The sequence below is a fragment of the Lepidochelys olivacea genome (genome assembly GCF_965140295.1).
Source record: "Lepidochelys olivacea isolate rLepOli2 genome assembly, chromosome: 4".
NCBI classification, from domain to species: domain Eukaryota; kingdom Metazoa; phylum Chordata; order Testudines; family Cheloniidae; genus Lepidochelys; species Lepidochelys olivacea.
Window position 1 is genome coordinate 149,505,796 of NC_140414.1, and position 27,145 is coordinate 149,532,940.

The following is a 27,145-nucleotide window of genomic DNA, read 5'->3' on the forward strand; positions in this document are numbered from 1 at the left end:
TAGAGTGGCTCCATGTCCATCACAATCTCTTCCCTGCATTGGCACTTGTAGATGGTAATCTAGTTGCCTCTTAACCTTCATTTGGATAAACTAAATATATCTAACTTCTTATGCTTCTCACTAGATGGCAGGCTTTCCAGAACTTGAGTCATTTGAGGGTTCTTTACTGAACCCTTTCCAATTTTTCAACATCCTTTTTGAAGTGTGGACACAAGAACTGAACCCAGAACTCCAGTAATGGCCTCACTAATACCACTCCCTGCTCCTATTTGATATTCCTTTGCTTACACACCCAAGGATCATATTTTATGTATTTTCTGCCATGACCCCTAAGTCCTTTTAATTGTAGCTGCATTCCAGGACACATTCCCCCATCTTATAAGTGTGACCTACATTGTTTTTAGATGTATGACCTTGCCTTTGGCTATGTTAAAACTCATGTTTTTAAAATGAACTTCCTTATCAAACTACCCAGGTCAGCCTGTATAGGTGACCAGACCCCATCATTATTTACTACTCCTCTAATTTTTGTCTCATCTACAAATTTTGCTAGCAATGATTTTATATTTGCTTCTAGATCACTGATAAAGATATTAAATAGCATCAGACCAAGAATATATCCATGTATGGCTCCACCAGAAATACCATCACTCAATTACAGTTCCCTATTTATGATTACTGTGATGGGTTTGGTCACAGAGACCCCCTTGGGACTGTCACCTGACATGTTGAGATTACCTCTGAGCCTGTTTTCCCTGCCAGCTTGGGACTCCAGAACCCTGCCTTGTTGAGCCAGACACACTAGCCTGCTGCAACACAGACCCAGGTCTGGTCCACGCCCCCAGAGCTGCAGACTTTAACCAAAAACTGCTCAGCAGGTCACCTAACTCCAGCACCCAGACACCCAGTTCCCAATGGGATCCAAACCCCAAATACATCCATTTTACTCTGTATAAAGCTTATACAGGGTAAACTCATAAATTGTCCACCCTCTATAACACTGATAAAGAGATATGCACAGCTGTTTGCTCCCACAGGTATTAATCACTTACTCTGGGTTTACTAATAAACAAAAGTGATCTTATTAAGTATAAAAAGTAGGATTTCATAGAATCATAGAATATCAGGGTTGGAAGGGACCTCAGTAGGTCATCTAGTCCAACCCCCTGCTCAAAAGCAGGACCCATCCCCAATTAAATCATCCCAGCCAGGGCTTTGTCAAGCCTGACCTTAAAAACTTCTAAGGAAGGAGATTCCACCACCTCCCTAAGCCACGCATTCCAATGTTTCACCACCCTCCTAGTGAAAAAGTTTTTCCTAATATCCAACCTAAACCTCCCCTACTGCAACTTGAGACCATTACTCCTTGTCCTGTCCTCTTCTACCACTGAGAATAGTCTAGAACCATCCTCTCTGGAACCACCTCTCATCCTTCTTGTAGTGTGGGGCCCAAAACTGGACACAGTACTCCAGATGAGGCCTCACCAATGTCGAATAGAGGGGGACGATCACATCCCTCGATCTGCTCGCTATGCCCCTACTTATACATCCCAAAATGCCATTGGCCTTCTTGGCAACAATGGCACACTGCTGACTCATATCCAGCTTCTCGTCCACTGTCACCCCTAGGTCCTTTTCCGCAGAACTGCTGCCTAGCCATTCGGTCCCTAGTCTGTAGCTATGCATTGGGTTCTTCCGTCCTAAGTGCAGGACCCTGCACTTATCCTTATTGAACCTCATCAGATTTCTTTTGGCCCAATCCTCCAATTTGTCTAGGTCCCTCTGTATGCTATCCCTGCCCTCCAGCATGTCTACCACTCCTCCCAGTTTAGTATCATCCGCAAATTTGCTGAGAGTGCAATCCACACTATCCTCCAGATCATTTATGAAGATATTGAACAAAACCGGCCCCAGGACCGACCCCTGGGGCACTCCACTTGACACCGGCTGCCAACTAGACATGGAGACATTGATCACTAAGACATTTAAGTGATTTCAAGTAATAAGAGGCAGAACAAAGTTAGTTACCAAGCAAAATAAAACAAAACATACAAGTCTAAGCCTAATACATTAAGAAACTGTGACAAAGTTCCTCCTCTGCCTTGGTGGGTCCTGCACTTATTGGCAGATTTGCTTGCCTCAGAGATTCACGGCAGCCCTCAGTTTGGCCACTTTTGCTAGTGGCTCAAACCTGCCATTCACTCAGCTAACCTCATCACTGGCCAGCATGGGGAAAAGGAAGGAGAACAATCCCCAGTCTCTGCTGGTCCATCTAGTGGCTCGGGGGACAGGTCAGGGACTTTCTCCTCTGGTGGGACACACAGTCCAGGTCAACTCCTCCTGTACCCAACAGGGAGTTGGGGCTATGGGAGGAACACAGGCCCGCCCTCTACTCCGGTTTCCAGCCCAGGGCCATGTGGATCACAGCTGTCTACAGTGTTTTGTGTAACACCTGTGTGACAGCTACAACTCCCTGGGCTACTTCCCCATGGCCTCCTCCCTACACCTTCTTTATCCTCACCACAGGACCTTCCTCCTGATGCCAGATAGCATTTGTACTCCTCAGTCCTCCAGCAGCACACCCTCTCACTCTCAGCTCCTTGCACGCCCCTCACTGATTGAAGTGAGGTCCTTTTAAAACCAGGTGCACTGATTAGCCTGCCTTAATTGATTCTAGCAGCTTCTTAATTGGCTCCAGGTGTCCTAATTAGCCTGTCTGCCTTAATTGGTTCCAGCAAGTTCCTGATTGTTCTGGAACTGCCCCTGTTATGTTTCTGACACGGTTTACCCCCATTCCGGACACTTGTCCTTTCTGTAATGTGAGGGAAACCCTGGCGCACGTGTATTTAGAGTGTGCCAGATTGCAGCCCCTTTTCCGGCTCCTCACAAATATTCTATTACGCTTCTGGCTTCATTTTTCCCCCCACCTTTTTATCTATACACTTCCCATCCGTGGCCCCACAAAGTCGCGGAATCTTCTGGTCAACCTCCTCCTAGCTTTGGCTAAAACAGCCATTTATAAAACCAGAGAGAGGAGGTTGGCCCATGAAACGTCCTGCGATTGTGGGGTCGTTTTCCAATCCTCAGTACATTCACGTATCCGGGCGGAGTTCCTCTGGGCGGCGTCCACCGACTCCCTTGAAGCCTTCGAGGAGCGGTGGGCACTGTCTGGGGTTCTCTGCTCGGTGACCCGTCCGGTTCCCTCCGTCTGACCCTTTGATTGAGGGGAAGAGCGAGAGACGCCAACCCCAGCCGTTGCCGCTGTGGATACCATCATCCCTGTCATCTAGGAGGGGTCCTATAATACATGGGTGTCTACCCCCCCCTCCCTAAACTGCCCACCCCGCAGCCGTGCCCATCTTACCGGGCACTCTCAGGAGAGGGAGGATCGGTGACACTGGGCGCGGCACTGGGTAACTCGAGGGGGTGGAAGACCACGAGTGTCGAGGAAGCCCCCCCGCTCTAGGCCACCAGGTAACTCAGGAGGGTGGAAGACCACGAGTGTCGAGGAAGCCCCCCTGCTCTGGGCCCAGGCTAGCCTGAACACTTCTCCCTCCTGAAAGCTGCTGTGTTATACCTTCTGATTGCGTTGTTCTGTTGTATAGTTGTTTTGTTTCCTTTGGTAATTCTGTAAGCGTTACCAATAAACTTTCTTTCTGTTTCAAAAAAAAAAAAAAACTGCCCCTGTTATGTTTCTGACACAGTTTACCCCCATTCCGGACACTTGTCCTTTCTGTAATGTGAGGGAAACCCTGGCGCACGTGTATTTAGAGTGTGCCAGATTGCAGCCCCTTTTCCGGCTCCTCACAAATATTATATTACGCTTCTGGCTTCATTTTTCCCCCCACCTTTTTATCTATACACTTCCCATCCGTGGCCCCACAAAGTCATAGAATCATAGAATCATAGAATATCAGGGTTGGAAGGGACCCCAGAAGGTCATCTAGTCCAACCCCCTGCTCAAAGCAGGACCAATTCCCAGTTAAATAATCCCAGCCAGGGCTTTGTCAAGCCTGACCTTAAAAACCTCTAAGGAAGGAGATTCTACCACCTCCCTAGGTAACGCATTCCAGTGTTTCACTACCCTCTTAGTGAAAAAGTTTTTCCTAATATCCAATCTAAACCTCCCCCACTGCAACTTGAGACCATTACTCCTCGTTCTGTCATCTGCTACCATTGAGAACAGTCTAGAGCCATCCTCTTTGGAACCCCCTTTCAGGTAGTTGAAAGCAGCTATCAAATCCCCCCTCATTCTTCTCTTCTGCAGGCTAAACAATCCCAGCTCCCTCAGCCTCTCCTCATAACTCATGTGTTCCAGTCCCCTAATCATTTTTGTTGCCCTTCGCTGGACTCTCTCCAATTTATCCACATCCTTCTTGAAGTGTGGGGCCCAAAACTGGACACAGTACTCCAGATGAGGCCTCACCAATGTCAAATAGAGGGGAACGATCACGTCCCTCGATCTGCTCGCTATGCCCCTACTTATACATCCCAAAATGCCATTGGCCTTCTTGGCAACAAGGGCACACTGCTGACTCAGTCGCGGGATCTTCTGGTCAACCTCCTCCTAGCTTTGGCTAAAACAGCCATTTATAAAACCAGAGAGAGGAAACGTCCTGCATGAAACGGCCCATGAAACGTCCTGCGATTGTGGGGCCGTTTTCCAATCCTCAGTACATTCACGTATCCGGGCAGAGTTCCTCTGGGCGGCATCCACCGACTCCCTTGACGCCTTCGAGGAGCGGTGGGTGCTGTCTGGGGTTCTCTGCTCGGTGACCCCGTCCGGTTCCCTCCGTCTGACCCTTTGATTGAGGGGAAGAGCGAGAGACACCAACCCCAGCCGTTGCCGCTGTGGATACCATCATTCCTGTCATCTAGGAGGGGTCCTATAATACGTGGGTGTCTACCCCCCCCCCAAACCGCCCACCCCGCAGCCGTGCCCATCTTACCGGGCACTCTCAGGAGAGGGAGGATCGGTGACACTGGGCGCGGCACTGGGTAACTCGAGGGGGTGGAAGACCACGAGTGTCGAGGAAGCCCCCCCGCTCTAGGCCACCAGGTAACTCAGGAGGGTGGAAGACCACGAGTGTCGAGGAAGCCCCCCTGCTCTGGGCCCAGGCTAGCCTGAACACTTCTCCCTCCTGAAAGCTGCTGTGTTATACCTTCTGATTGCGTTGTTTTGTTGCATAGTTGTTTTGTTTCCTTTGGTAATGTTGTAAGCGTTACCAATAAACTTTCTTTCTGTTTCAAAAAAAAAAAACAAAAAAACTGCCCCTGTTACCTTACCCAGGGAAAAAACCTTTTGTAGTGAAATGGCCCACCTTGATTATCACTACAAAAGGTTCCCCCCGCCCCCCCCCCCCCCCGCTCTCCTGCTGGTAATAGCTCACCTTAAGTGATCACTCTCGTTACAGTGTGTATGGTAACACCCATTGTTTCATGTTCTCTATGTATATGAATCTCCCCACTGTATTTTCCACTGAATGCATCCGATGAAGTGAGCTGTAGCTCACGAAAGCTTATGCTCAAATACATTTGTTAGTCTCTAAGGTGCCACAAGTCCTCCTTTTCTTTTTACGAAGTCTAAGTATATTGGTTAGTCTCTAAGGTGCCACAAGTCCTCCTTTTCTTTTTACGAAGTCTAAGTATATTGGTTAGTCTCTAAGGTGCCACAAGTACTCCTTTTCTTTTTACGTCAACACAGTTACTGCTATCAACCAAATTTATCAAAAAATGCTGAGTCATACAGGTTGAATCTTTTATGTCCTGCCCATTCTGATGACACACTTTGGATTTTAGGGTGACATCAGGAAATTGGAGGACTCCAGCTCTTACCTGAATCTGCCTTTTACGAGAAGTCTATTAGAGTCAAAGACCCTTTCTGGTTCCTCATTCCGAGTGAGCGGTGGCATGGCTGGTATGGGCATATCTTCCCGGGACAGCTTCCAAATCTCCACCCTCGTCTGCTCCACCAAACTAACCCAGAATGGTATGTAGGAGTTTTCCCCTGCTTTCAGCAGAATTGCACACCACAAACTTCAGTGTGACACTTCTGCGGTATGCCAGCGTGCACATCACAACATGCCAGTGTGACATTGCCATACTTTTAAATAAGCTGTATTCACTTCCTACACATCTGTATATGTTTGTCCACCCTGCACACAGCTGCACAGCCCATCAGCCCCCTTCAGGAGATCCTTTAGGATACAGCTGTTAGTTACAGGGTATAAACACACATGTATCAGCATGCATGGGCAGCCTCTTGCCTGTGAGGAAAATGCTTGGGAAACTGCAAGGGGTCAAGCCAGAGTCAGTAGTGAGAAGCCAGAGCCACAGGTCAATCCAGAGGTCAGGAACTGGAGTAAGCAGGGTAGCAGGGAAAGAAGGGTTCAAGGCAAGGGCAGGACAGAGGCAAGGCTGGGTGCAAGGCAGGAGCAGCGGGAACAAGGTGACACAAGAGCAGGCACAATGTTGGGCATGAGCATTGAGAAGCCAGTTAGCTGCAGCTGATGGCTTAAGAGCTGGCCTGCTAGACCCTCCAGCCAATCAGGTGATGTGGCCAGTCAGGCAGCCTGCTACAGGCCAGCTGTACTGATGAGGCTGCCTGGAGACTAGCTCTGCTGCAGGCCCTCACAGTGCCCCCCTCCCCATCGAGGGTGCCGTCTAAGGGCCTTGGGGCCTGGTTTCTTGGGGTACATGTGGTGAAAGGCTTGCAGGAGATCTTGGGCATGGATGTGTTCTGCAGGTTCTCAGGGGGAGGGATAGCTCAGTGGTTTGAGCATTGGCCTGCTAAACCCAGGGTTGTGAGTTCAATCCTTGAGGGGGCCATTTAGGGATCTGGGGCAAAAATTGGGGATTGGTCCTGCTTTGAGCAGGGGGTTGGACTAGATGACCTCCTGAGGTCCCTTCCAACCCCGATATTCTATGATTCTATATGATTCTATGAAAGCTTCTCCTCAGTTATTTGAGTTTGTGAAACATTTGTCTGAGACATACCTGTCCCAGTCAATTAGATACCCAGCAAGAGTCTAGAACAGGGGTGGGCAAACTATGGCCCGTGGCCACATCTGGCCCGCCAGCCGATTTAATCCGTCCCTCGAGCTCCCGCTGGGGAGTGGAGTCGGGAGCCACTCTGTGTGCTTGTGCCATGGCTCTGTGCGGCTCTGGAAGCAGTGGCATGTCCCCCCTCCGGCTCCTACATGTAGGGGCAGCCAGAGGCTCTGTGCGCTGCCCCCACCCCAAGTGCCGCCTCCGCAGCTCCCATTGCCGCCTGAGAATGGGGCAGCATGCAGAGCTGCCTGGCTGTGCCTCCGCATAGGAGCCAGAGGGGAGAACGTGCCACTGCTTCCAGGAGCTGCTTGAGGTAAGCACCGCCCTGAGCCCCTCCTGTGCCCCAACCCCCTGCCCAAGCCCTGATCCCCCTCCTGTCTTCTGAACCCCTCTGTCCCAACCTGGAGCATTTTCCTACACCCCAAACCCCTCATCCCCAGCCCCACCCCAGTGCCCTCAACCCCCCCACACCCCAACCCCCTGCCCCAGCCCAAAGGCCCCTCCCACACCCTGAACTCCTCATTTCAGGCCCCACCCCAGAGCCCGCACCCCCAGCCAGAGCCCTGACCCCTTCCTGAACCCCAACCCCAATTTCATGAGTATTCATGGCCCACCATACAATTTCCATACCCAGATGTGGCCCTCGGGCCAAAAAAGTTTGCCCACTCCTGAGCTAGAATATATCGAACCACTTATTTTTCTTGGCCCCAAACAGTTATAGGTGGAAGAGGAGTATGCAGTGGGAAGGGATTCTTGAATAATAATTTTTAGAAGGGAGATGTAAAAACAGTGTAAATCTTGAGGGAATCTTGTAGCTGTAACTTGAACTTGAACATAACAGGGTGAATCTGTTTTGTGATTTGGAAAGACCTTGTGTACGGATAGTCCAGCTTTGCAGAGAGGCAAGTTGATCACAGATTCCAGGCAGACAACCACTCCTTATCCCCTACCCCAAAACCAGGTATTGGCTGGCGGGACTGGTTGGTATACCATTCATAAGTTGTCTTGGCGATTTTTAACTGCCCTGGAGTTCTTGGTTTACCTGTTGGTTGTGGACAATGATTTTGTTAGTGGCAAGCATTGACAATTCGGCGAGGATCTCTGTGTGAGCACAATGATGGAAAGTATAGTTAGCAACAAAAAGAGTCTTGCTTGCTGGAGGCATTTCTAGCATTGATGTAAAAGTAAACTTGGCGTGAGGTGAGGAATCAGGGACAGCCAATTATCTTGATGATAAGTTTAGAAAGTAACGTAGGTACTGTTCAAGGACTTGATTGACCCACTCTGCCTGACTCTTGGTGCTTGTATAAAAGGCCATTGAGGTTAGGGTGTCAATACTCAGATGGCATAGAAATTCTTGCCAGAAGTGGGAAATAAACTGGACTTCTTGGTCAGATACCATGCCTATAGGCAAGCCGGGGAGACAAAAGATGTTGTTCATAAACAGACAAACTGTCTCCTGAGCAGAAGCACCTGGCATGGACCAAAATGTGCCAGCTTGGTTAAGTGGTCAGCCACCACTAGAATAGTACTGTGGCCTTGGGAAGGTGGTAAATCTATGATAAAGTCCATGGGAAGGATGGCCCAAGTCCAGGGCAAAGTGAGTAGGGGCTGGACGAGACCCAGCAGTCTTGAATGAGGCAATCTTAGTCCGGGTGCAAAGATCACAGGAATCTACACAGGACGCAACAGAGGCACATATTGCTGGCCACCAAAACTTCCTGGAAACCAGGTCTTGAATCTTTGAATGGCCAAAGTGGCCTGCTAGGGGAGCATGATGGCAGAATTTTAGGATTCGAAGCAGAGTGATCCCTTCAGGCACATAGATTTGTCCCTCATGTTATAGGATCCCATTCTGGAATGTGAAGGCTGCAGAGGTCTGATCCTGGTCAAGGTCTAAGACTTGATGGGTTCACTAAGTAACAGAGTGGATGATGCATAACAGGTTGGAGGTTACTGTTGACTAATATACGCTGACTAGCATACATATATATTATGTTAATAATACTACCCACAATATATATTCCAAGCATTTAAGTATGCATATTATTAAGCATTAATATAGCAGTTATATAGCCCAAATTGGCCTGTGATAATCCTGTTCACTTACGTTAAGTATCCCATACCATCTTACATTAACTGAAGTAAACTTTGGCTTAAAGAGATAGGAAAACTGTCAGTATCAGGACATATAATTGGTTTTCTCATAGCAACAAAAAGAGTTAGCCTCAGAACCCTATTTACCCTAAGACAGGCCTAGGAGGGTTCTTTTTGCCCCCTAGGACCTGGAATGCATGTACTCAGAGCAAAGGTAAGGGTGCATCCACTGTGTATATACACCGGTGCAGTTTCTTCCCTTCAAGAGTCTGACCAGTGGTGAGTACAATATCCAGACAGCCTTCTGAAACCAAGCATCGTTAAATTTTAATAGTAGGAACAAAGCTTCTTTTTCGAGGAGTGTCCTCTTTAGATGTCTTGACGCCCTACTGGAGAGTGATAAACCTTATGAGGGCAAGCTCGAACGGATGCTCACAGAGCAAAGTGAAACCCTCCACCTCGGCATCCGCAGAGCCGAAAGAAACTCGGAACCAAGCAGCGCAGTGGTGCCACCTGCTGTACCTATGCTGCTCAGCTCAAAGCCCTTGACACCAGCGACTACAGTTCACATTCCTGGGCCGCCAGTAATGCCATCTCCAGTACCAAAGTCCACGGTTCCACAACAATTCACAAGACATGCAGACCTAATAATCTCTTCAACACCTGAATTCCCTCTACTCGGTACCGAAGGTACTCCATCCAGATTAGTACTGAGCCACTTGAATACTCCATCTGGATCAGCTCCCCCTCCCTCCAGTGATGGTGAAGAGGAGGATGATGCAGTGATATATACTCCTCGTCACTCCTCACTGCAATCTGGACCATCTCAGCTACCAGCATGTCACCCATCTTCAGAGGCACGTGCTTGGTAATGGCACCCATAGGCACCACCCCACGTGCCTTTCCCACTGAACTGGCCTTACTGGAATCTGTGGGCAAGGTACAGGGCCCACCACTGCAGGCCTCCTTGCCCACCAAGATTGAGAGCCGCACAATCCCTATTACCACCTATCCCAGCATCCTCAGAAACACAAGAGGAAGTGACGGAGGAAACTGAGGACATATCTGATCAGGAAGCCTCACCACCTGCACACCTCTCATCTTCGTCACCAGACGAAACCATAATGCCGCCACCACTGGGGATGATTTTAAGGCCTTTCAGGTAGCAGAATCGTTAGACATTTCTTTAAAACAGGTACCTGAATCTCAGCATAAGCTACTGGACATACTCCAGTCATTTCCATCAGCAAAGATAGCTTTACTGATTGATGATGCTATTATGGGGCCTGCAAAAACCATCTGGCAGACACCAGCAACAGCTCCCACATCATGCAAAAAATAGGACAAAAAATATTATGTGCCATCTAAAGGGGCTGAGTTTTTATTTACTCACCCTACACCAATTCACTAGTGGTGGAGGCTGTAAACGAGAGGGGAAAACAACACAACTCTGGAATAACCCCATACAACAAAGATTGGAAGAGGTTGGATTTCGTAGGCTGCTAGGCCTATTCCTCTGCAACACTTCAGTTCCACATAGCTAATTGTGCAGCTCTCCTGGTGAAACACATGCACACCATCTTTTTGAAAATGTCAGAATTTATTAACAATTTGCCTGATGATAAAAAAGAACAATTTAAAGCGAATATAGCTGAAGGACATCTCATCACCAGGATGGCCTTGCAGGCCTCTCTTGACTCCGCAGACATGGCAGCATGATCTATCGCAACATCTGTGGTTATGTGCCGGGGATCCTGGCTCTATCTCTCGGGGTCCCCCAGGGAGGTCCAGGCAACAGTTGAGGACTTACCCTTCGAAGACCCAAAATTATTTGCAGCCAAAACGGATGAATCTTTCCACACCCTTAAAGACTCAAGGGTAACCTTGAAATCCCTGGGTATCTACACACCTGCAAATAAAAAGAAACAGGGCAGGTTTTATATCCAGAGATTCCAATCACCACCATACACACAAAATAGACAGTATGAACAATGCCGCAAGCAAAGGCAAACCAGATGTTGACAGCCAAAAAACAAACCTTCAACGTCCCAACAATCCAAAACTAGACAGCAATTTTTAAGGTGTGGTTGAGGGCACGAGACAACCACTTATTCTAATGCTAGAAACAGACTCTACCTCCCGACTATTCAGAGATTGTCACCTTTTCACCTAGTTTGGTGCAGCATCTCGACAGACAGATGAGTTTTAGAAATGATCCAAACTGGTTACTCCATCCCCTTTATCTTCATCTCACCCACCTGCCCTCCCCATCCCTCTTCATGGACCCCTCTCACGAGTCACTGTTGCAACAGGAAGTAAATAACCTTATTTATCTAGGTACAGTGGAACCTGTACCAACTCAGCACAGAGGGAAAAGGCTCTGTTCAAATTATTTTCTCACGCAGAAAAAGACAGGCGGATGGAGACCCATATTGGATCTAAGGAAACTCAACAAATTTGTAAAAACCCAACATTTCAAGATGGTGACAGTATCAACCATAATTCCAGTGTTAGAAAAGAGGGACTGGCTTTTGTCCCTCGACCTGCAGGAGGCGTATTTCCACATTACCATCCACCCATCACACAGAATACTCTTGAGGTCCACCCTAGGGAAACAACACTTCCAAAACAAAGTACTAGCCTTTGGCTTGTCCACCACCCCAAGGGTTTTCTCCAAAGTTCCAGCTGTCATGGTGGCACACCTCCACAGACATGGAGTCATGATTACCTTGGATGATTACCTCATAGAATCATAGAATATCAGGGTTGGAAGGGACCTCAGGAGGTCATCTAGTCCAACCCCCTGCTCAAAGCAGGACCAATCCCCAACTAAATCATCCCACCAGGGCTTTGTCAAGCCTAACCTTAAAAACTTCTAAGGAAGGAGATTCCACCACCTCTCTAGGTAACGCATTCCAGTGTTTCACCACCCTCCTAGTGAAAAAGTTTTTCCTAATATCCAACCTAAACCTCCCCCACTGCAACTTGACACCATTACTCCTCGTTCTGTCATCTGCTACCACTGAGAACAGTCTAGAGCCATCCTCTTTGGAACTCCCTTTCAGGGAGTTGAAAGCAGCTATCAAATCCCACCTCATTCTTCTCTTCCACAGACTAAACAATCCCAGTTCCCTCAGCCTCTCCTCATAACTCATGTGTTCCAGTCCCCTAATCATTTTTGTTACCCTCCCCTGGACGTTTTCCAATTTTTCCACATCCTTCTTGTAGTGTGGGGCCCAAAACTGGACACAGTACTCCAGATGAGGCCTCACCAATGTCAAATAGAGGGGAACGATTACGTTCCTTCAATCTGCTGGCAATGCCCCTACTTATACAGCCCAAAATGCCATTGGCCTTCTTGGCAGCAAGGGCACACTGTTGACTCATATCCAGCTTCTCATCCACTGTAACCCCTAGGTCCTTTTCTGCAGAACTGTTGCCTAGCCATTCGGTCCCTAGTCTGTAGCGGTGCATTGGATTCTTCCATCCTAAGTGCAGGATTCTGCACTTGTCCTTGTTGAACCTCATCAGATTTCTTTTGGCCCAATCCTCTAATTTGTCTAGGGCCCTCTGTATCCTATCCCTACCCTCCAGTGTATCTACCTCTCCTCCCAGTTTAGTGTCATCTGCAAACTTGCTGAGGGTGCAATCCACACCATCCTCCAGATCATTAATGAAGATATTGAACAAAACCAGCCCCAGGACCGACCCTTGGGGCACTCCACTTGATACCGGCTGCCAACTAGACATGGAGCCATTGATCACTACCCGTTGAGCTTAACAATCTAGCCAGCTTTCTATTCACCTCATAGTCCATTCATCCAGCCCATAGTTCTTTAACTTGCTGGCAAGAATACCGTGGGACACCATGTCAAAAGCTTTGCTAAAGTCAAGGAACAACACGTCCACTGCTTTCCCCACATCCACAGAGCCAGTTATCTCATCATAGAAGGCAATTAGATTAGTCAGGCACGACTTGCCCTTGGTGAATCCATGCTGACTGTTCCTGATCACTTTCCTCTCCTCTAAGTGCTTCAGAATTGATTCCTTGAGGACCAGCTCCATGATTTTTCCAGGGACTGAGGTGAGGCTGACTGGCCTGTAGTTCCCCGGATCCTCCTTCTTCCCTTTTTTAAAGATGGGCACTACATTAGCCTTTTTCCAGTAGTCTGGGACCTCTCCCAATCACCATGAGTTTTCAAAGATAATGGCCAATGGCTCTGCAATCCCACCCGCCAACTCCTTTAGTACTCTCGGATGCAGCACATCCGGCCCCATGGACTTGTGCTCATCCAGCTTTTTTAAATAGTCCCAAACCACTTCTTTCTTCACAGAGGGCTGGTCACCTCCTCCCCATGCTGTGCTACCCAGTGCAGTAGTCTGTGAGCTGACTTTGTTCGTGAAGACAGAGGCAAAAAAAGCATTGAGTACATTAGCTTTATCCACATCCTCTGTCACTAGGTTGCCTCCCTCATTCAGTAAGGAGCCCACACTTCCCTTGACTTTCTTCTTGTTGCTAACATACCTGAAGAAACCCTTCTTGTTACTCTTAACATCTCTTGCTAGCTGCACCTCCAGGTGTGATTTGGCCTTCCTGATTTCACTCCTGCATGCCCGAGCAATATTTTTATACTCTTCCCTGGTCATTTGTCCAATCTTCCACTCTTGTAAGCTTCCTTTTTGTGTTTAAGATCAGCAAGGATTTCACTGTGAAGCCAAGCTGGTCGCCTGCCATATTTACTATTCTTTCTACACATCGGGATGGTTTTTTCCTGTAACCTCAATAAGGATTCATAGAATCATAGAATATCAGGGTTGGGAGGGACCTCAGGAGGTCATCTAGTCCAAGCCCCTGCTCAAAGCAGGACCAATCCCCAACTAAATCATCCCAGCCAGGGCTTTGTCAAACCTGACCTTAAAATACATGCTTTAAAATACAGCCAGCTCTCCTGAACTCCTTTCCCCCTCATGTTATTCTCCCAGGGGATCCTGCCCATCAGTTCCCTGAGGGAGTCACAGTCTGCTTTTCTGAAGTCCAGGGTCCGTATTCTGCTGCTCTCCTTTCTTCCCTGTGTCAGGATCCTGAACTCGACCATCTCATGGTCACTGCTGCCCAGGTTCCCATCCACTTTTGCTTCCCCTACTAATTCTTCCCGGTTTGTGAGCAGCAGGTCAAGAAGAGCTCTGCCCCTAGTTGGTTCCTCCAGCACTTGCACCAGGAAATTGTCCCCTACACTTTCCAAAAACTTCCTGGATTGTCCGTGCACCGCTGTATTGCTCTCCCAGCAGATATCAGGGTGATTGAAGTCTCCCATGAGCACCAGGGCCTGCGATCTAGTAACTTCCGTTAGGCACCAAGACAACAAGAAGCAATAAACGCCACACAGAGTATGATAACCGTTTTCACGAGCCTAGGGTTATAGATAAATGTGCAAAAGTCTACACCGATTCCCGTCCAGAAATTGGAATTCATAGGCGCCTGTCCCAACTGTTCAACAGCAGCAGCAACGCTATCTCAGCAATGCTTCATCACGCTAGTCAATTTAATTTAGACATTGATCAACAGCCCATAAACATCAGCCAGAACAGATTTACAGCTCTTGGGGCACATGTCAGCAACAGCATTTGTTATCAAACACACCAGATTTCACATGAGATGCCTACAGGCCTGGCTTCGAACAGTGTACATCCTGCACAGGCACAACTTAAACAGATGTGTTACAATGCCACGCAGGGGCAAAGACTCCCTAAAATGGTGGACACAACCAAAGAACGTCTGTTCAGGAGTCCCATTTCTACAGAGAACTCCGACCATGACAATCACTGTTAACAACACGGGGTGCTACTACCCCTGAAATGGATCTTTACTGGCTCCCGGTGGAGCAGATTACTGCCATACCAGTGAAAAAGGTCCACAGTAATTGTCTTCAGTACAAAGCAGTTTATTGAGAAGGAATTACATAAGTGGCAAAGGGTTATATTAAGCACATAACTCCTTTATGTTAGACATAAGTGCTATACATTAAGAGCTATACATTCCTCTTAACAAGTCTCTCTTTCACAAACATACACAAACAGGCCCTGTGCTAGCATCACACAGTTCCTGCTTGGCAAACAGAGAAGGTGGTTACCAATTTTATAGACGGCTTCTTTCCTCCTGGTCTGGTCTTTTCAGCCCTCTGGTCTGTCTCGGATTCCCTCGAGGCCAGGCCTCGGCTGCCTTGAGACAACCCCTCTGGTTCACAGTCCTACTCGAGCCCACGGAGCAGAGGTTTGGCTGCTCTGTCCAGCAGCGTTGCTTTTCCAAGCGTCAATTAAGGAATCCCCCCAACGGTAATTTACTTTGCTTGATTCTTGCACCCTTTTCCCTCGAAGGAGTCACATGTCTTACAAGCACGCCCAGGGGACGTGTGGTTACAAATTTTTACCTAATTAGTATTTTAGAAGGGGCGGGAGGGGTGGTACTGAACGAAGATCATCCCACGTATGCTCCTATGTTGCTGGAGCATTGCTTAGGCTGAACGGCATGAATAGGTATTTGTAGAAGCCATATAGAGTGTGAAAGATGGTTTTCCACTCATCTCCCTCATGCGCGTGCACCATGTTATAGGCCCCACTCATGTCTAACTTCATGAAAGTACGGGCTGCCCATAGTCAGTCTAAGAGCTCATTTATAAGTGGAAGTGGTTTCATACAGTTAGTTTGTTCGGGGCCACATAGTCAATACATAGCTGCAAAGAGTCATCCTTCTTCTTGACAATAAAGTTTGGAGAGCCCTCTGGGGAGGTGGACAGGTGGATGACACCCTTCTGAATGTTCTCCTACAAGTATATGTGGATAGCCTGAAGTTCAGGTTCAAAGAGGGCATATATCTGACCAAATGGGATCTTGGCTTTAGGCTAGAGATTGATCAGGCAATCATAAGTCCCATGTGAGGGCAGGATGTCTGCCTTCCTCTTCTCAAAAAACACTGGCAAAGTCACAATATTTGTGGGGGATCTCGGCCACAGCAAATGGAGCTGTAGGGGACGATCAGGGTCCTAGCGGTCTTGTTCCTTGATGATCAGGGTCTTGCAGTGTGTGACATGAACCACAGAGCACACTGGTCTGGTTCTCAGATCCTGGGAGACAGGATAATCGGCATAGTGGGAGCTAAAGTGTAGGGTTTCCTGCCAATGAATGTGGGGGTCATGGGTGTTTAGCCAGGACATGCCTAGGATGACCGCACATGGGGGCCCAGCATAGTCCAAATTGTAGTGTTTCCTGATGCGCCGAAGGTTGATAACCATTAGTGCCAAGGTCTGGTGGGTTACTGTTCTGTGGAGAGAAGAGACCCATCTACAGTCTCGATCAGATCTGGTGGGAACTGCATGGGCCATGGCAAGGTTCAAGTCCTTAACATTACCTGAGGCCCCTGACTTGGCTTGGGTCTCTAGGTGAATTTCTGAGCTTATCAGCAGTTGAATTATAGATGTATTTGGAGTTGCATCAGAAACTGACTTGGGGGTCCTGCTCTGCCCACTGTGGCCCATGGGTGCTATTAACTACTGAAGGAAAGAGAAGACCAGCTCTGTCTGGATTGATTCCTTGGAGTACGGGACCTGGTGTTTCCTGGTCCCAGTTCTGCCCAAGTCTTCACCAGACACGTCAAGGCAAGATGTCTGCGTTTCCCACAATATAAGCACATCAGTGTTTCTCAGATTCAGAGACTTGTGGACAAACGTGGTTGGCTTGCTAGAACTTTGATGCCAGAGAAGTTTCAGAGTAGCAGCCGTGTTAGTCTGTATTCGCAAAAAGAAAAGGAGTACTTGTGGCACCTTAGAGACTAACCAATTTATTTGAGCATAAGCTTTCGTGAGCTACAGCTCACTTCATTGGATGCATAAAGTGGGAAGTACAGTGAGGAGATTTTATATACACATAGACCATGAAAAAATACACATTGTAAGGAGAGTGATCACTTAAGATGAGCTATTACCAGCAGGAGAGTGGGGTGGGGGGAGAGAAAACCTTTTGAAGTGATAATCAAAGTAGGCCATTTCCAGCACATTTCCATGAGTTAAAAAGAACGTCTGAGGAACAGTGGGGGAGGGGGGGAAGGGGGAAGGAATAAACAAGGGGAAATAGTTTTACTTAGTATAATGACTCAACCACTCTACTCCCAATCTCTATTCAAGCCTAAGTTAATTGTATCGAATTTGCAAATTAATTCCAATTCTGCAGTCTCTCGTTGGAGTCTGTTTTCAAAGTTTTTTTGTTGAAGGATACTCACTTTGAAATCAGAAATCGAGTGACCGGAGAGATTGAAGTGTTCTCCGACTGGTTTATGAATATTATAATTCTTGACATCTGATTTGTGTCCATTTATTCTTTTACGTAGAGACTGTCCAGTTTGCCCAATGTACATGGCAGAGGGGCATTGCTGGCACATGATGGCATAGATTACATTGGTAGATGTGCAGGTGAACGAGCCTCTGATAGTGTGACTGATGTGATTAGGCCCTATGATGGTGTCTCTTGAATAGATATGTGGGCACAGTTGGCAACAGGTTTTGCTGCAAGGATAGGTTCCTGGGTTAGTGGTTCTGTTGTGTGGTGTGTGGTTGCTGGTGAGTATTTGCTTCAGGTTGGGGGGCTGTCTGTAGGCAAGAATTGGCCTGTCTCCCAAGATTTGTGAGAGTGGTGGGTCGTCCTTCAGGATAGGTTGTAGATCCTTGATAATGCGTTGGAGAGGTTTTAGTTGGGGGCTGAAGATGACGGCTGGTGGCGTTCTGTTATTTTCTTTGTTGGGCCTGTCCTGTAGTAGGTGACTTCTGGGTACCAGAGAAGAACCCCATGGCTGGGATGTCATGAACTGGAAAACTGAGGTACGCTTGTGGTGCCGCTTCATGAGGCAATTGTCGATTCAGATGCACAAGTCAATCAGATAGTTCAAACGAGGCAGAGGCTCCGCCTGCGTGAGCTTGTCTTTTATATAATTTAATCCCAGGTGGAAATGCTGGTGCTATGCTGCCTCATTCCACCCGACGTCAGAAACCAAACAATGAAATGAAGTGGCATATTTGGTAACGGGTCTATTTCCCTGCTGTAAGGCCTGAAGCGTTGTCTCAGTGGTCCATATACAGTTGGGATCATCAGAGATAATGGATGTGGCTTGAATGAATTCCCCTAATTGTCACAAAACGGGGCTGGACTGTTCCAGGAGGGGAGAAGCCCAGGCCAAGGCCTCCCCAGTCAACAAGCTTAAGATGAGCCCCACACAGGTCTGGTCCATTTGGAATGATTGAGGGCATAGTAAGAACAGGAGCTGATGTTGGTTTGCAAACACCCAAAACGTGTCCTGTGTGCCATCAAATTTGTCAGGCAGGAGAATCTTCGGCTCTGGGGTGGGGGTGGAGTTGGGGGAGCCAACAGAGCAACGGCACCTGCAAAGCCAAATTCTGTGATTACAGGACAATTACTTGCTCCTGCACATTCTGGACAGCATCCACCAGTTCTGCTGGGGCCTTAATGGGGTCCATGCTTGCTCCAAGGACCCCTGGTCATAATTTTTTAGGGCTGTTCAATCTCTCAGGTGACTGGGATGAGGGTGGTCTAGCTTAGTGGTCAGAGCAGGTATCAGACCGAATGGTTGGAGCAGGCTTTGGGACCCAAGCATCCGAGCCAGGGACAAGGGTCAGAGCCAGAGTCAGTAGTCAGAAGCTGGAGCCAAGGCTCAAGCAGGAGGTCAGGAACAGGATATCAGAGCCCAGGGTCAAGCTGGAGTCAGTAGCCACAAGCCAGAATCATTAATCAAACCGGAGAGCAGGAACTGGAGCAAGCAGGTGGCAGGCAAAAAGGGGTTCAAGGCAGCAGCAGGACAGAGGCAAGGCAGCAGCAGGACAGAGGCAAGGCAGGAGCAGCGGGAACAAGGTAAGAGAGGAGCAGGCACAGCGTTAGGCATGAGCATTGAGCAGCCAGGTAGCTGCTGCTGCTGCTGGCTTAAAAACTGGGCCACTGTCCCCTTCAGCTAATTATATGGTGTGACCAATCAGGCAGCCTGCTGCAGGCCAGCTATACTGATGAGGCCACCTGGAGACTGGCTCTGCTGCAGGCCCTGATTCCTGACAGGTCAGTATTTTTAATCTTTCAAACTGGCCGGTTGAAAGGTGTATGTCTGGATGTTTGCTTCCAGAATGTGGCCACAGAACATAGTGACCCAACAGGACCCAGAAGCTAGTGGAGACTTTCTGTTCAGTTTTCACAGTGGTCCTGTCCTAGAATGTGTGGTGCTTTTGTGTGATTGCAGTTGAGGTCATAGCTTTTCAGGCAGTCTCTACTTAGGACTCTGTGACCAAGTGTGAAGCTTTAGCTCAGTGCAAGAAGAGAGGAGGGAAGCAGAGATAGATGTGTAAGCACTCATATTGTCAGGGCAGCCATAGGCCTATCTGGCCATAGCATAAATTGATTGACATGCAGGCTGACCCTGGCTCCCTCTGAGCTGTGAGCAGATGGGAATTGGAGCAGGAGCTGCACTCGTTCAGGAGACTCTGTCACTCAAGGAATCCACCAGGCCACTTTTGATTTTTCTTTTGTTTTTTTGCTTTCTTTCTTTCCCCATGTAACATATGCAGAAATTAAATGCCACATCTCATATTAACATAGCATTGAAGCTGTGAAAGCCAGCAGGGACCAGTTCTCCTTTCACTCACATCACTGGCACTCCATTGACTTCAGTGGAATTACTCCTGACTGGTGGGAGTGAGTGTAGAATCATGCCACAGTCACTCCTGCCAGGGTCATTCAGCCCCTTTCCTCATAGGGAGCATTTTCTGTTTCAGCAGAGGATTCAGTTCTGAATCTCTTCATGCTGACTTGGGCAGTGGAAGTGGGGGAAGCTGGTTGGGGGACAGGGAGGGTTGGCTGACTTGGAGGTGCAGCTAAAGGGCTCAGTCAGTGCCTAGGTCGATAGAAAATAAGGACTGACTGACTGAATGAGTTTGTTTCCATGCAGTTGACCTGCTGGGGCTGTTGAAGTGGCGGTCGAAGCCCAACCTCCTGGCTGGAAACCTCCAGAAGCTAATGAAGGTGGATGGAGGAGAAGTCATCAAGGTAAGAAGGGTCCTTGGCAGCCTTGGCAGAGCTTCTCCTGGGCCAGCCCTCTTTGTCCCACAGGAAGAACATCCCATATCCCCATTCTAAACAGCTGCCGCTTTCCACCCCCCTTAGAAAGAGAGAACTGGAAAGTGCAGATTCAGCAGGCAAAGCCTGGTGAGCAGGCCAGGGGAAGAGTGGGCAAGGGAGCTGAAGATATAGCAGTGAGGATATAGGCCCGTGCCACACTGAGTGGTGTGTGTAGTCGGCTCCAGCCTGGAACAGGGAAGGGTTGTCCTTTTCTCTCTAGCTCTGGAAAACCCCACCTGGGATCTGATGCTGAGCTCTGGGCACCTTATTGCCAGAGAGATAGTTACTGACAAACTGTCTGGAGCTCAGAGAAGAGCCACAGAAATATTGAGGGGTCACGGGCTGAGTAGTTGCTCATACTGTAGTGACATCCAAGGGGCCTAACGGGGAATCAGGGCCCACTGGGCTGGGTGCAGCACCGGCAGAGGGAGGCAGATATGGGAAGAGACCAGGGAGCCACAACAACTGGGATGTGTGGCGTGTTACACTGACAGGAGGGGGTTAATCTGGGAAAGGCTGCAGATTTTGGTAGCTCTCAGAAACCACACTGCAGAAGGTGCACAACAACTGACAGTGCTGCCTAGTGGTCACGTGAGCACTGGCAGGACATCTCCCCATTGAAGCTCAGCCCTGTCCTTTGGCGTCCCTGCCCCAAGGGTTTCCAGTCCTCCCCTTAGCACAGAGGCTTGAGGGCTAGGCCGTTGACCAGTCACAGTCTTTCCCAGTCAGCCTTTCACTGAAGGTGAAGGCTCCTGTTGTATTGCCTCTCAGAGGGGGTAGGGGAGCCTGGGCCCACCCTCTCCACTGGGCTCCAGACCAGGGCCCAGTGGTGGGCAGCTACACCCTACATCTTGGGGTGCCAAGCTGCTTCCCCCTCCGCTCCCCCACCCCCTGAAACACTTCCTACCCCAGTCTCCTTCAGCTTACCAGAGTAACTCACTCCAGCCAAGTCTCTGACCCGCACACTCTGACTCCTGCTTCTCCCCTACGGGTTTGCACAGGTCTGTGTTGTCAAGTGCCAGGCAATGAGCTCCTGGGCAGTAACTTCCCCTCAGAGCAGCCACCTGCTCCGTTCCACTGCCTGTCTCTGAGCTGCTCTGCTCCCCTTTTTACAGCCCAGCCTCCAGCTTTTGCAGGCTTTGCAGGGGTGTCTGGTCAGGGCTGTTCCATAACTTCTTACTCTCCAGTGTGGGTTTGTATAGACATCCTGCACAGCCTTCCTGCAGGTCATGAACGGCCAGTGAAATGCTGCCATGATGCTTCTAACTTGCCTTTCATTGGCAAATGGTAGCAGATATGCGTAGTGTCTGGATATCTGAGGGTCATGAACCATGGTGGAATGAGGAGGGATCAAATGAAACAAAGAAAAGAGGGAATTTAGGCCAAGTATGAGGAGAACCCTCCTGTCAGGGAGATGGATAAGGCTGGAAAATTGTCTTCCAGGGAAGGGCTGGGATAGGGTGGGTTAACTGATTTAAATCAAAGTGATTTAAATGACCTATTTTAATCATGATTTAAATCAGCAAGCAGGAAACCTTTTCAAGTCATCTATTTTAACCATGTTTTGCATTTGTAATGTTCCTAAAGAAAGGTTCATTCTCATTGGTTGGAAACCATTAAATATGTTGATTTTCTGCCAAATGTAGTCTTCACACTCAATTGGGTGCTTCTTTTTGCTAACCAGGAAGACGCACTGTATCTATACACATTAATTTAAGCTATTATATAGCTTAACTTACATTTATTCAGCTTCTTCATTTTTATTAGAAAATGTTGTATTAGAAAATGTTGAATGATGCATTTCTTATTTACTTGATGATGAGTAATTTTTTACTTGTGATTTGTATCAAGCTCTATTTGAAATGGAAATTCAAATTCATTAAAATGCACACACAATTTTTAATTAAAACTACCTGGAATTTGCTGAAAACTGGAAAAAAGTATACTGAAAAGCTTATCAAAACATGTTTTGCATTTAAGACTGATTTATAAAAGTTAATGAATTGAACTGTTTATTTCTGGTCACAACGTCCTTCAAGATTTTAGGACTTTCAGATTTCATCCTCTCATACCTACTTTTTATACATAGATTGGAAGAGGAAAATAAGCGTTCCTGCTTTTTCCATTCCCAGTTGTTTTCTTAACTTTGAATGAACTGGCCATTAAATGGGACTAGTTGAATAAACGGAAAAAAAGAAAATATTCTCTGCACTTGCAGAAGAGGCTACTGCTATCAAAAGCTAGTGCAGCCCTTCAACAAACTCTAGTTTGAGTTCTGAGTGAGTCACTTCCACCAGTTCAATGCTTTGACTTACTTTAAAACTTGAGAGCAAACACGTACTGCTTAATATTCTTTTTTTGTATTTAATTTAAATTATTTTAATACATTATAATAAATCTAGGCCCTAACATAGGTTGTCAATTTAAAATTTAATTTTAAATAAAAAATAAACTTATTTATTTTAAATAAAAGAAATCTGATTTAAATAAAATCTGAATTTTTTAATTTAAAAAAAATTGTTTATCTCCTAGGCCAGAAGCACCGTACTAGAGAAAACTGAGGGGAACAGATTATAAGCACCAATATTGCGCAGGGACTGAGGAGTCTGTTTCTGTTCTTCTTCGAATATATGTCTCTGTGGGTGCTCCACCGTAGGATGCGCGCACGCCCATGCACTCTTGACTGGAGACTGTAAAGCAGTGTCTGCGGGCCCAAGCCTGTGCCAAGCAGCTCCTCGTTCTCCCTTATGAGGCATGTAGGGAGCTGTGGACCTGCTGCCACTCACCTGCAGCTCGAGATGGAGCATTTTGCAGCCTCCAGCCTCTCTCACTTATTGTGAAATGTTCTTTGTTAGTTATTTACTTTGGTTATTTTTGTCATTTTAATTTTATTTCAGCACAATTGTGCTTTCAAAGGAGGGTTACTCCTTTTTTCAGGACTTTAGTTAATGCTTTGGCATGCCAGGTCATGCTGAAAACCCCACCTGTCATTTAAGCCTTGCCAGGCCTGCCACAGGTTTTTTTACCTGCAGAAACAGGCACTCTAGCTGTCACCAGTGTCTTGGAGATACCCACATCCCATTCAAGTGCAAGGTCTGCTCAGTGTTTAAAGGCAGGTCTAGAAAGGACAGAGGCTAGGGGGACATTCCTCCTAATGGTACAATCCCTAGTTCCTGAGGGGTCTGCTCCCGTCTCCCCGGTACATCGGCCTGAACATTTCAGGCCACTTTGGTGACTATTGGAAACCAGTTAGCAGCCCCAGAGACTAAGCCTTTGAGGGGGAAAAAGCCTCTTTCACTTTCCAGATAAATGAAAGAAATCTCACACCTGGGAAACTCTGTCTGCAACTGTTACTGAGACTCAGTACTGCATAAGAAGTGGTGTGTGGAGAAGTCTTCTACTCTCAGGGTAGCTTCTATCTTGGTTCCTTCTGACACCTCTCAGCACTGTGCTGTATACAGGACTACTCCCTGGGCACTGTTACTGTTGCCTTCTTACAGTTCCAAGGTCAGAAAAGACCCTTTGTTAACCTCTCTGGTATCACATTCACCATCTCCTCCCTGATCCATGTTTCCTGCTCTGGTACTGACGCAGGCTTTGAACATAGGCTATCATAGCCCTCCACCACCCTCCAGATCCCTTTCCCTGGAGGACCTTCTAGTCTCAGACGAGCCAGAGTCTCCCCTACTAAGGAGGTCTACTAGAGTTCCTTCTCTGGTACTGCCCCGCCAGCTGCAACATGTCTCTTGATTGGGCTTCCAATCCTTGGTACTGGCATTGATGCCTGAGGCTCCCCATCTTAACCCAGGAGAGGATACTTCTGACTCTGAGGTCTTGGTGCAGGGCTCTGCATCACACTCTCCTGAGTCCATTTACGGATGAAGATCTTCCAGAGCCCACCAAACACGCTCAAAATCGGGGATATGAATACGCTTGGGGACCCTTCCCCTAACCCACTCCTCAGTGGACTGAGGAGTACTGGAACCCCAGGGAGCAATTCAGTGAACAGTTTTACAGGGTGCCAGCTAGAAACAAACCCCAACACGCACCGGTACCGCATTATGCACAGGCGCCAAGACTATCCTCAGGTACCACGTACTTCTTTGGTACTGAGAAAAGCACAAGAGGAATAAGAGTCAGAGACTGAAGAAAACTCCCCTACTTCAGCCAGGTCCTCTTCCTCCCCATATGAGGTAGTAATGCCACCACTGCCCTCTGATGTTGATGACTTTAAGGCTTTCCAGGACCTTTCCAGAAACACCTGGCAGACTCCATCCGGATTCCATGAAAAGAGGTACAAGACTCCCAGCACCCCCGGTAGACATTTTAAACATCACCCCGCCCCAGGGAAAGTTTGCCCTACCAATTAATGAGGCACTGTTATTGCCTGCACATGCTCTGTGGCAAACACCTGCCACCACTCAGCCCACCTGCCAGTGGGCATATAAAAAATATTCAAGTTAAAGGAATGGATCACGTCTTCCACCGTCCTGCCCCTAATTCCCTAGCTGTGGACTTGGTCAATGAAAAGCGTTACTAAAGCCAGGCTCATTCTAGACCCTTTCCTTTGGGCAAAGAGTCCAAATGATTAGACCTACAGGGCAGGAGGAGCTATTCATCTGTAGCTCTTCAATTCTGAATTGGAAACCACCAGGCCTTGATGGTGAGTCTAGAAATTATTCTAAGTTCACACACTTTACTGAACACTTGCCACAAAAAGACCAATTTCAACCCCCTGTCTCTGAGGGTTAGTTGATTGCAAAAGCCTCCTTGTGGACTGTTCTCCGTGCTGCTGATGCAACTGAAGACTTTGCCTTTGAACGGCCAAAGCTCCTCACTCTATATCCTTACAGATTCAAGAGCAATGCTACAGTCACTGGGAATTTATGTGCCTGCAATAAAGAGACATTTTAGCAGAACTTAAACTCCACAATGTTCCAGCATTATGCACACCAGGCCTTTCCTAGCCCTTTGGAGCCTTTGAGGAAATTCAAACCTCAGAAAAGTGAACCACCTCCCTTTACAACTACCCAGTCTACACCCCTGTATAAGAGATTGTTTGGACGCCTTGGTTGAAGGCGTTGAGCAACTTTTTCCTCAGGATCCTCTACTGTACAACTCTACTGTCCATCCCTCTTTTGGAAACTGACTGTTACACTTCCCACCTGCCTGGGAGCAGATCACCTCAGACAAATTAGAGGTGGTCAGTGTGGGTTATTGCATCCACTTCCACTTTATTTATCCGTCCCTGTCCCTCTCTAAGGACCCTTATAAGGTGATAAGTAACAGACAGGATGGATTTGTCAAGAACAAATCATGTCAGACCAACCGGATAGCTTTCTTTGACAGGGTAACAAGCCTTGTGGAGAGGGGGAAAGCAATAAATGTGTTATAGCTTAACTTTGGTAAGGCTTTTCATACTGTCTAGCATAATGTTCTCAAACAAACTAGAGAAATGCAACCTAGATGGAGCTACTCTAAGGTGGATGCATAACTGATTAGGAAACCATTGGCAGAGATTAGTTATCAGTGGTTCACAGTCATGCTGGAAGAGCATATCAAGTGGGGTCCCGCAGGGGTAGGTTCTGGGTCTTGTTCTGTTCAATATCTTAATCAATGATTTAGATAATGGCATAGAGTGTACACTTATCAAGTTTGTGGAGGATACCAAGCTGGGAGGGGTTGCAAGTGCTTTGGAGGACTGGATTAGAATTCAAAATGATCTTGACAAACTGGAGAAATGGTCTGAAGTAAATAAGACAAAATTCAATAAGGACAAATGCAAAGTACTGCACTTAGGAAGGGAGCCATCAGTTGCATGCATACAAAATGGGAAATGACTGCCTAGGAAGGAGTACTGCAGAAAGGGATCTGGGGGTGGATCACAAGCTAAATATGAGTCAACAGTGTAACGCTGTTGCAAAAAAAGCAAACATCATTCCAGGATGTATCATCAGGAGTGTTGTAAGCAAGACACAAGTAGTAATTTTTCTGCTCTACTCCACGCTGATTAGGTCTCAACTGGAGTAATGTGTCCAATTCTGGGTGCCACATTTCAGGAAAGATGTGAACAAATTGGAGAAAGTCCAGAGAAAAGCAACACAAATTATTAAAGATCTAGAAAATGTGACCTATGAGGAAAGATTGAAAAAAATGGGGTTTGTTTAGTCTGGAGAAGAGAAGACTGAGAGGGGACATGATAACAGTTTTCAAGTATGTAAAAGGTTGCCATAAAGAAGAGGGTGATAAAATTGTGCTCCTTATCCACTGAGGATAGGACAAGAAGCAATGGGCTCAAATTGCAGCAAGGGCGGTTTAGGTTGGACATTAGGAAAAACTTCCTAACTGTCAGGTGGTTAAACACTGGAATAAATTGCCTAGGGAGGTTTTGGAATCCCCATCATTGGAGACTTTTAAGAGCAGGTTGGACAGACAACTGTCAGGAATGGTCTAGATAATACTTAGTCCTGCCTTGAGTGCAGGGGTCTGGACTAGATGGCCTCTCAAGGGTCTCAAAATTTTTACTTCAGTCTAAACAGATGTCTGTTTATTTTAAGTCAATTTAGATGGTAGCTCTTGGTAAATATCAGTCCTTTTGTGGTGAAGATTGCTCTCCCGTTACCAATCACTCTTCAGCAGTTTCTGAAGATAGACAGAGTTGGCATGATAAGCAGTCATCCAGTTAAAATGCCTATGAAATTTCCTATAGTAAGAGTGAGAAGCATAATAACTCTGCTATATTCGGTAATAGGACTTTCAGTATTCTTCATAATTCTGAGTCTCATAGGAAAAGCCAGGAGAGCTCTCATCCTGAGGGCTGTAGGAACAGTCTTCC

General features: G+C 47.4%; 1 protein-coding gene across 1 annotated transcript in view; it reads left to right on the forward strand.

The window, feature by feature from the left end:
* Positions 1 to 27,145, forward strand: part of LOC311519314 (dedicator of cytokinesis protein 2-like) — a 338,844-nt gene that overhangs the window by 104,760 nt on the left and 206,939 nt on the right. The window contains exons 18-19 of the mRNA XM_084625731.1: positions 5,800 to 5,989; positions 20,141 to 20,238. Of these exons, the coding sequence (XP_084481857.1) occupies positions 5,800 to 5,989; positions 20,141 to 20,238 (288 nt within the window). The remainder of the gene's footprint in view (positions 1 to 5,799; positions 5,990 to 20,140; positions 20,239 to 27,145) is intronic.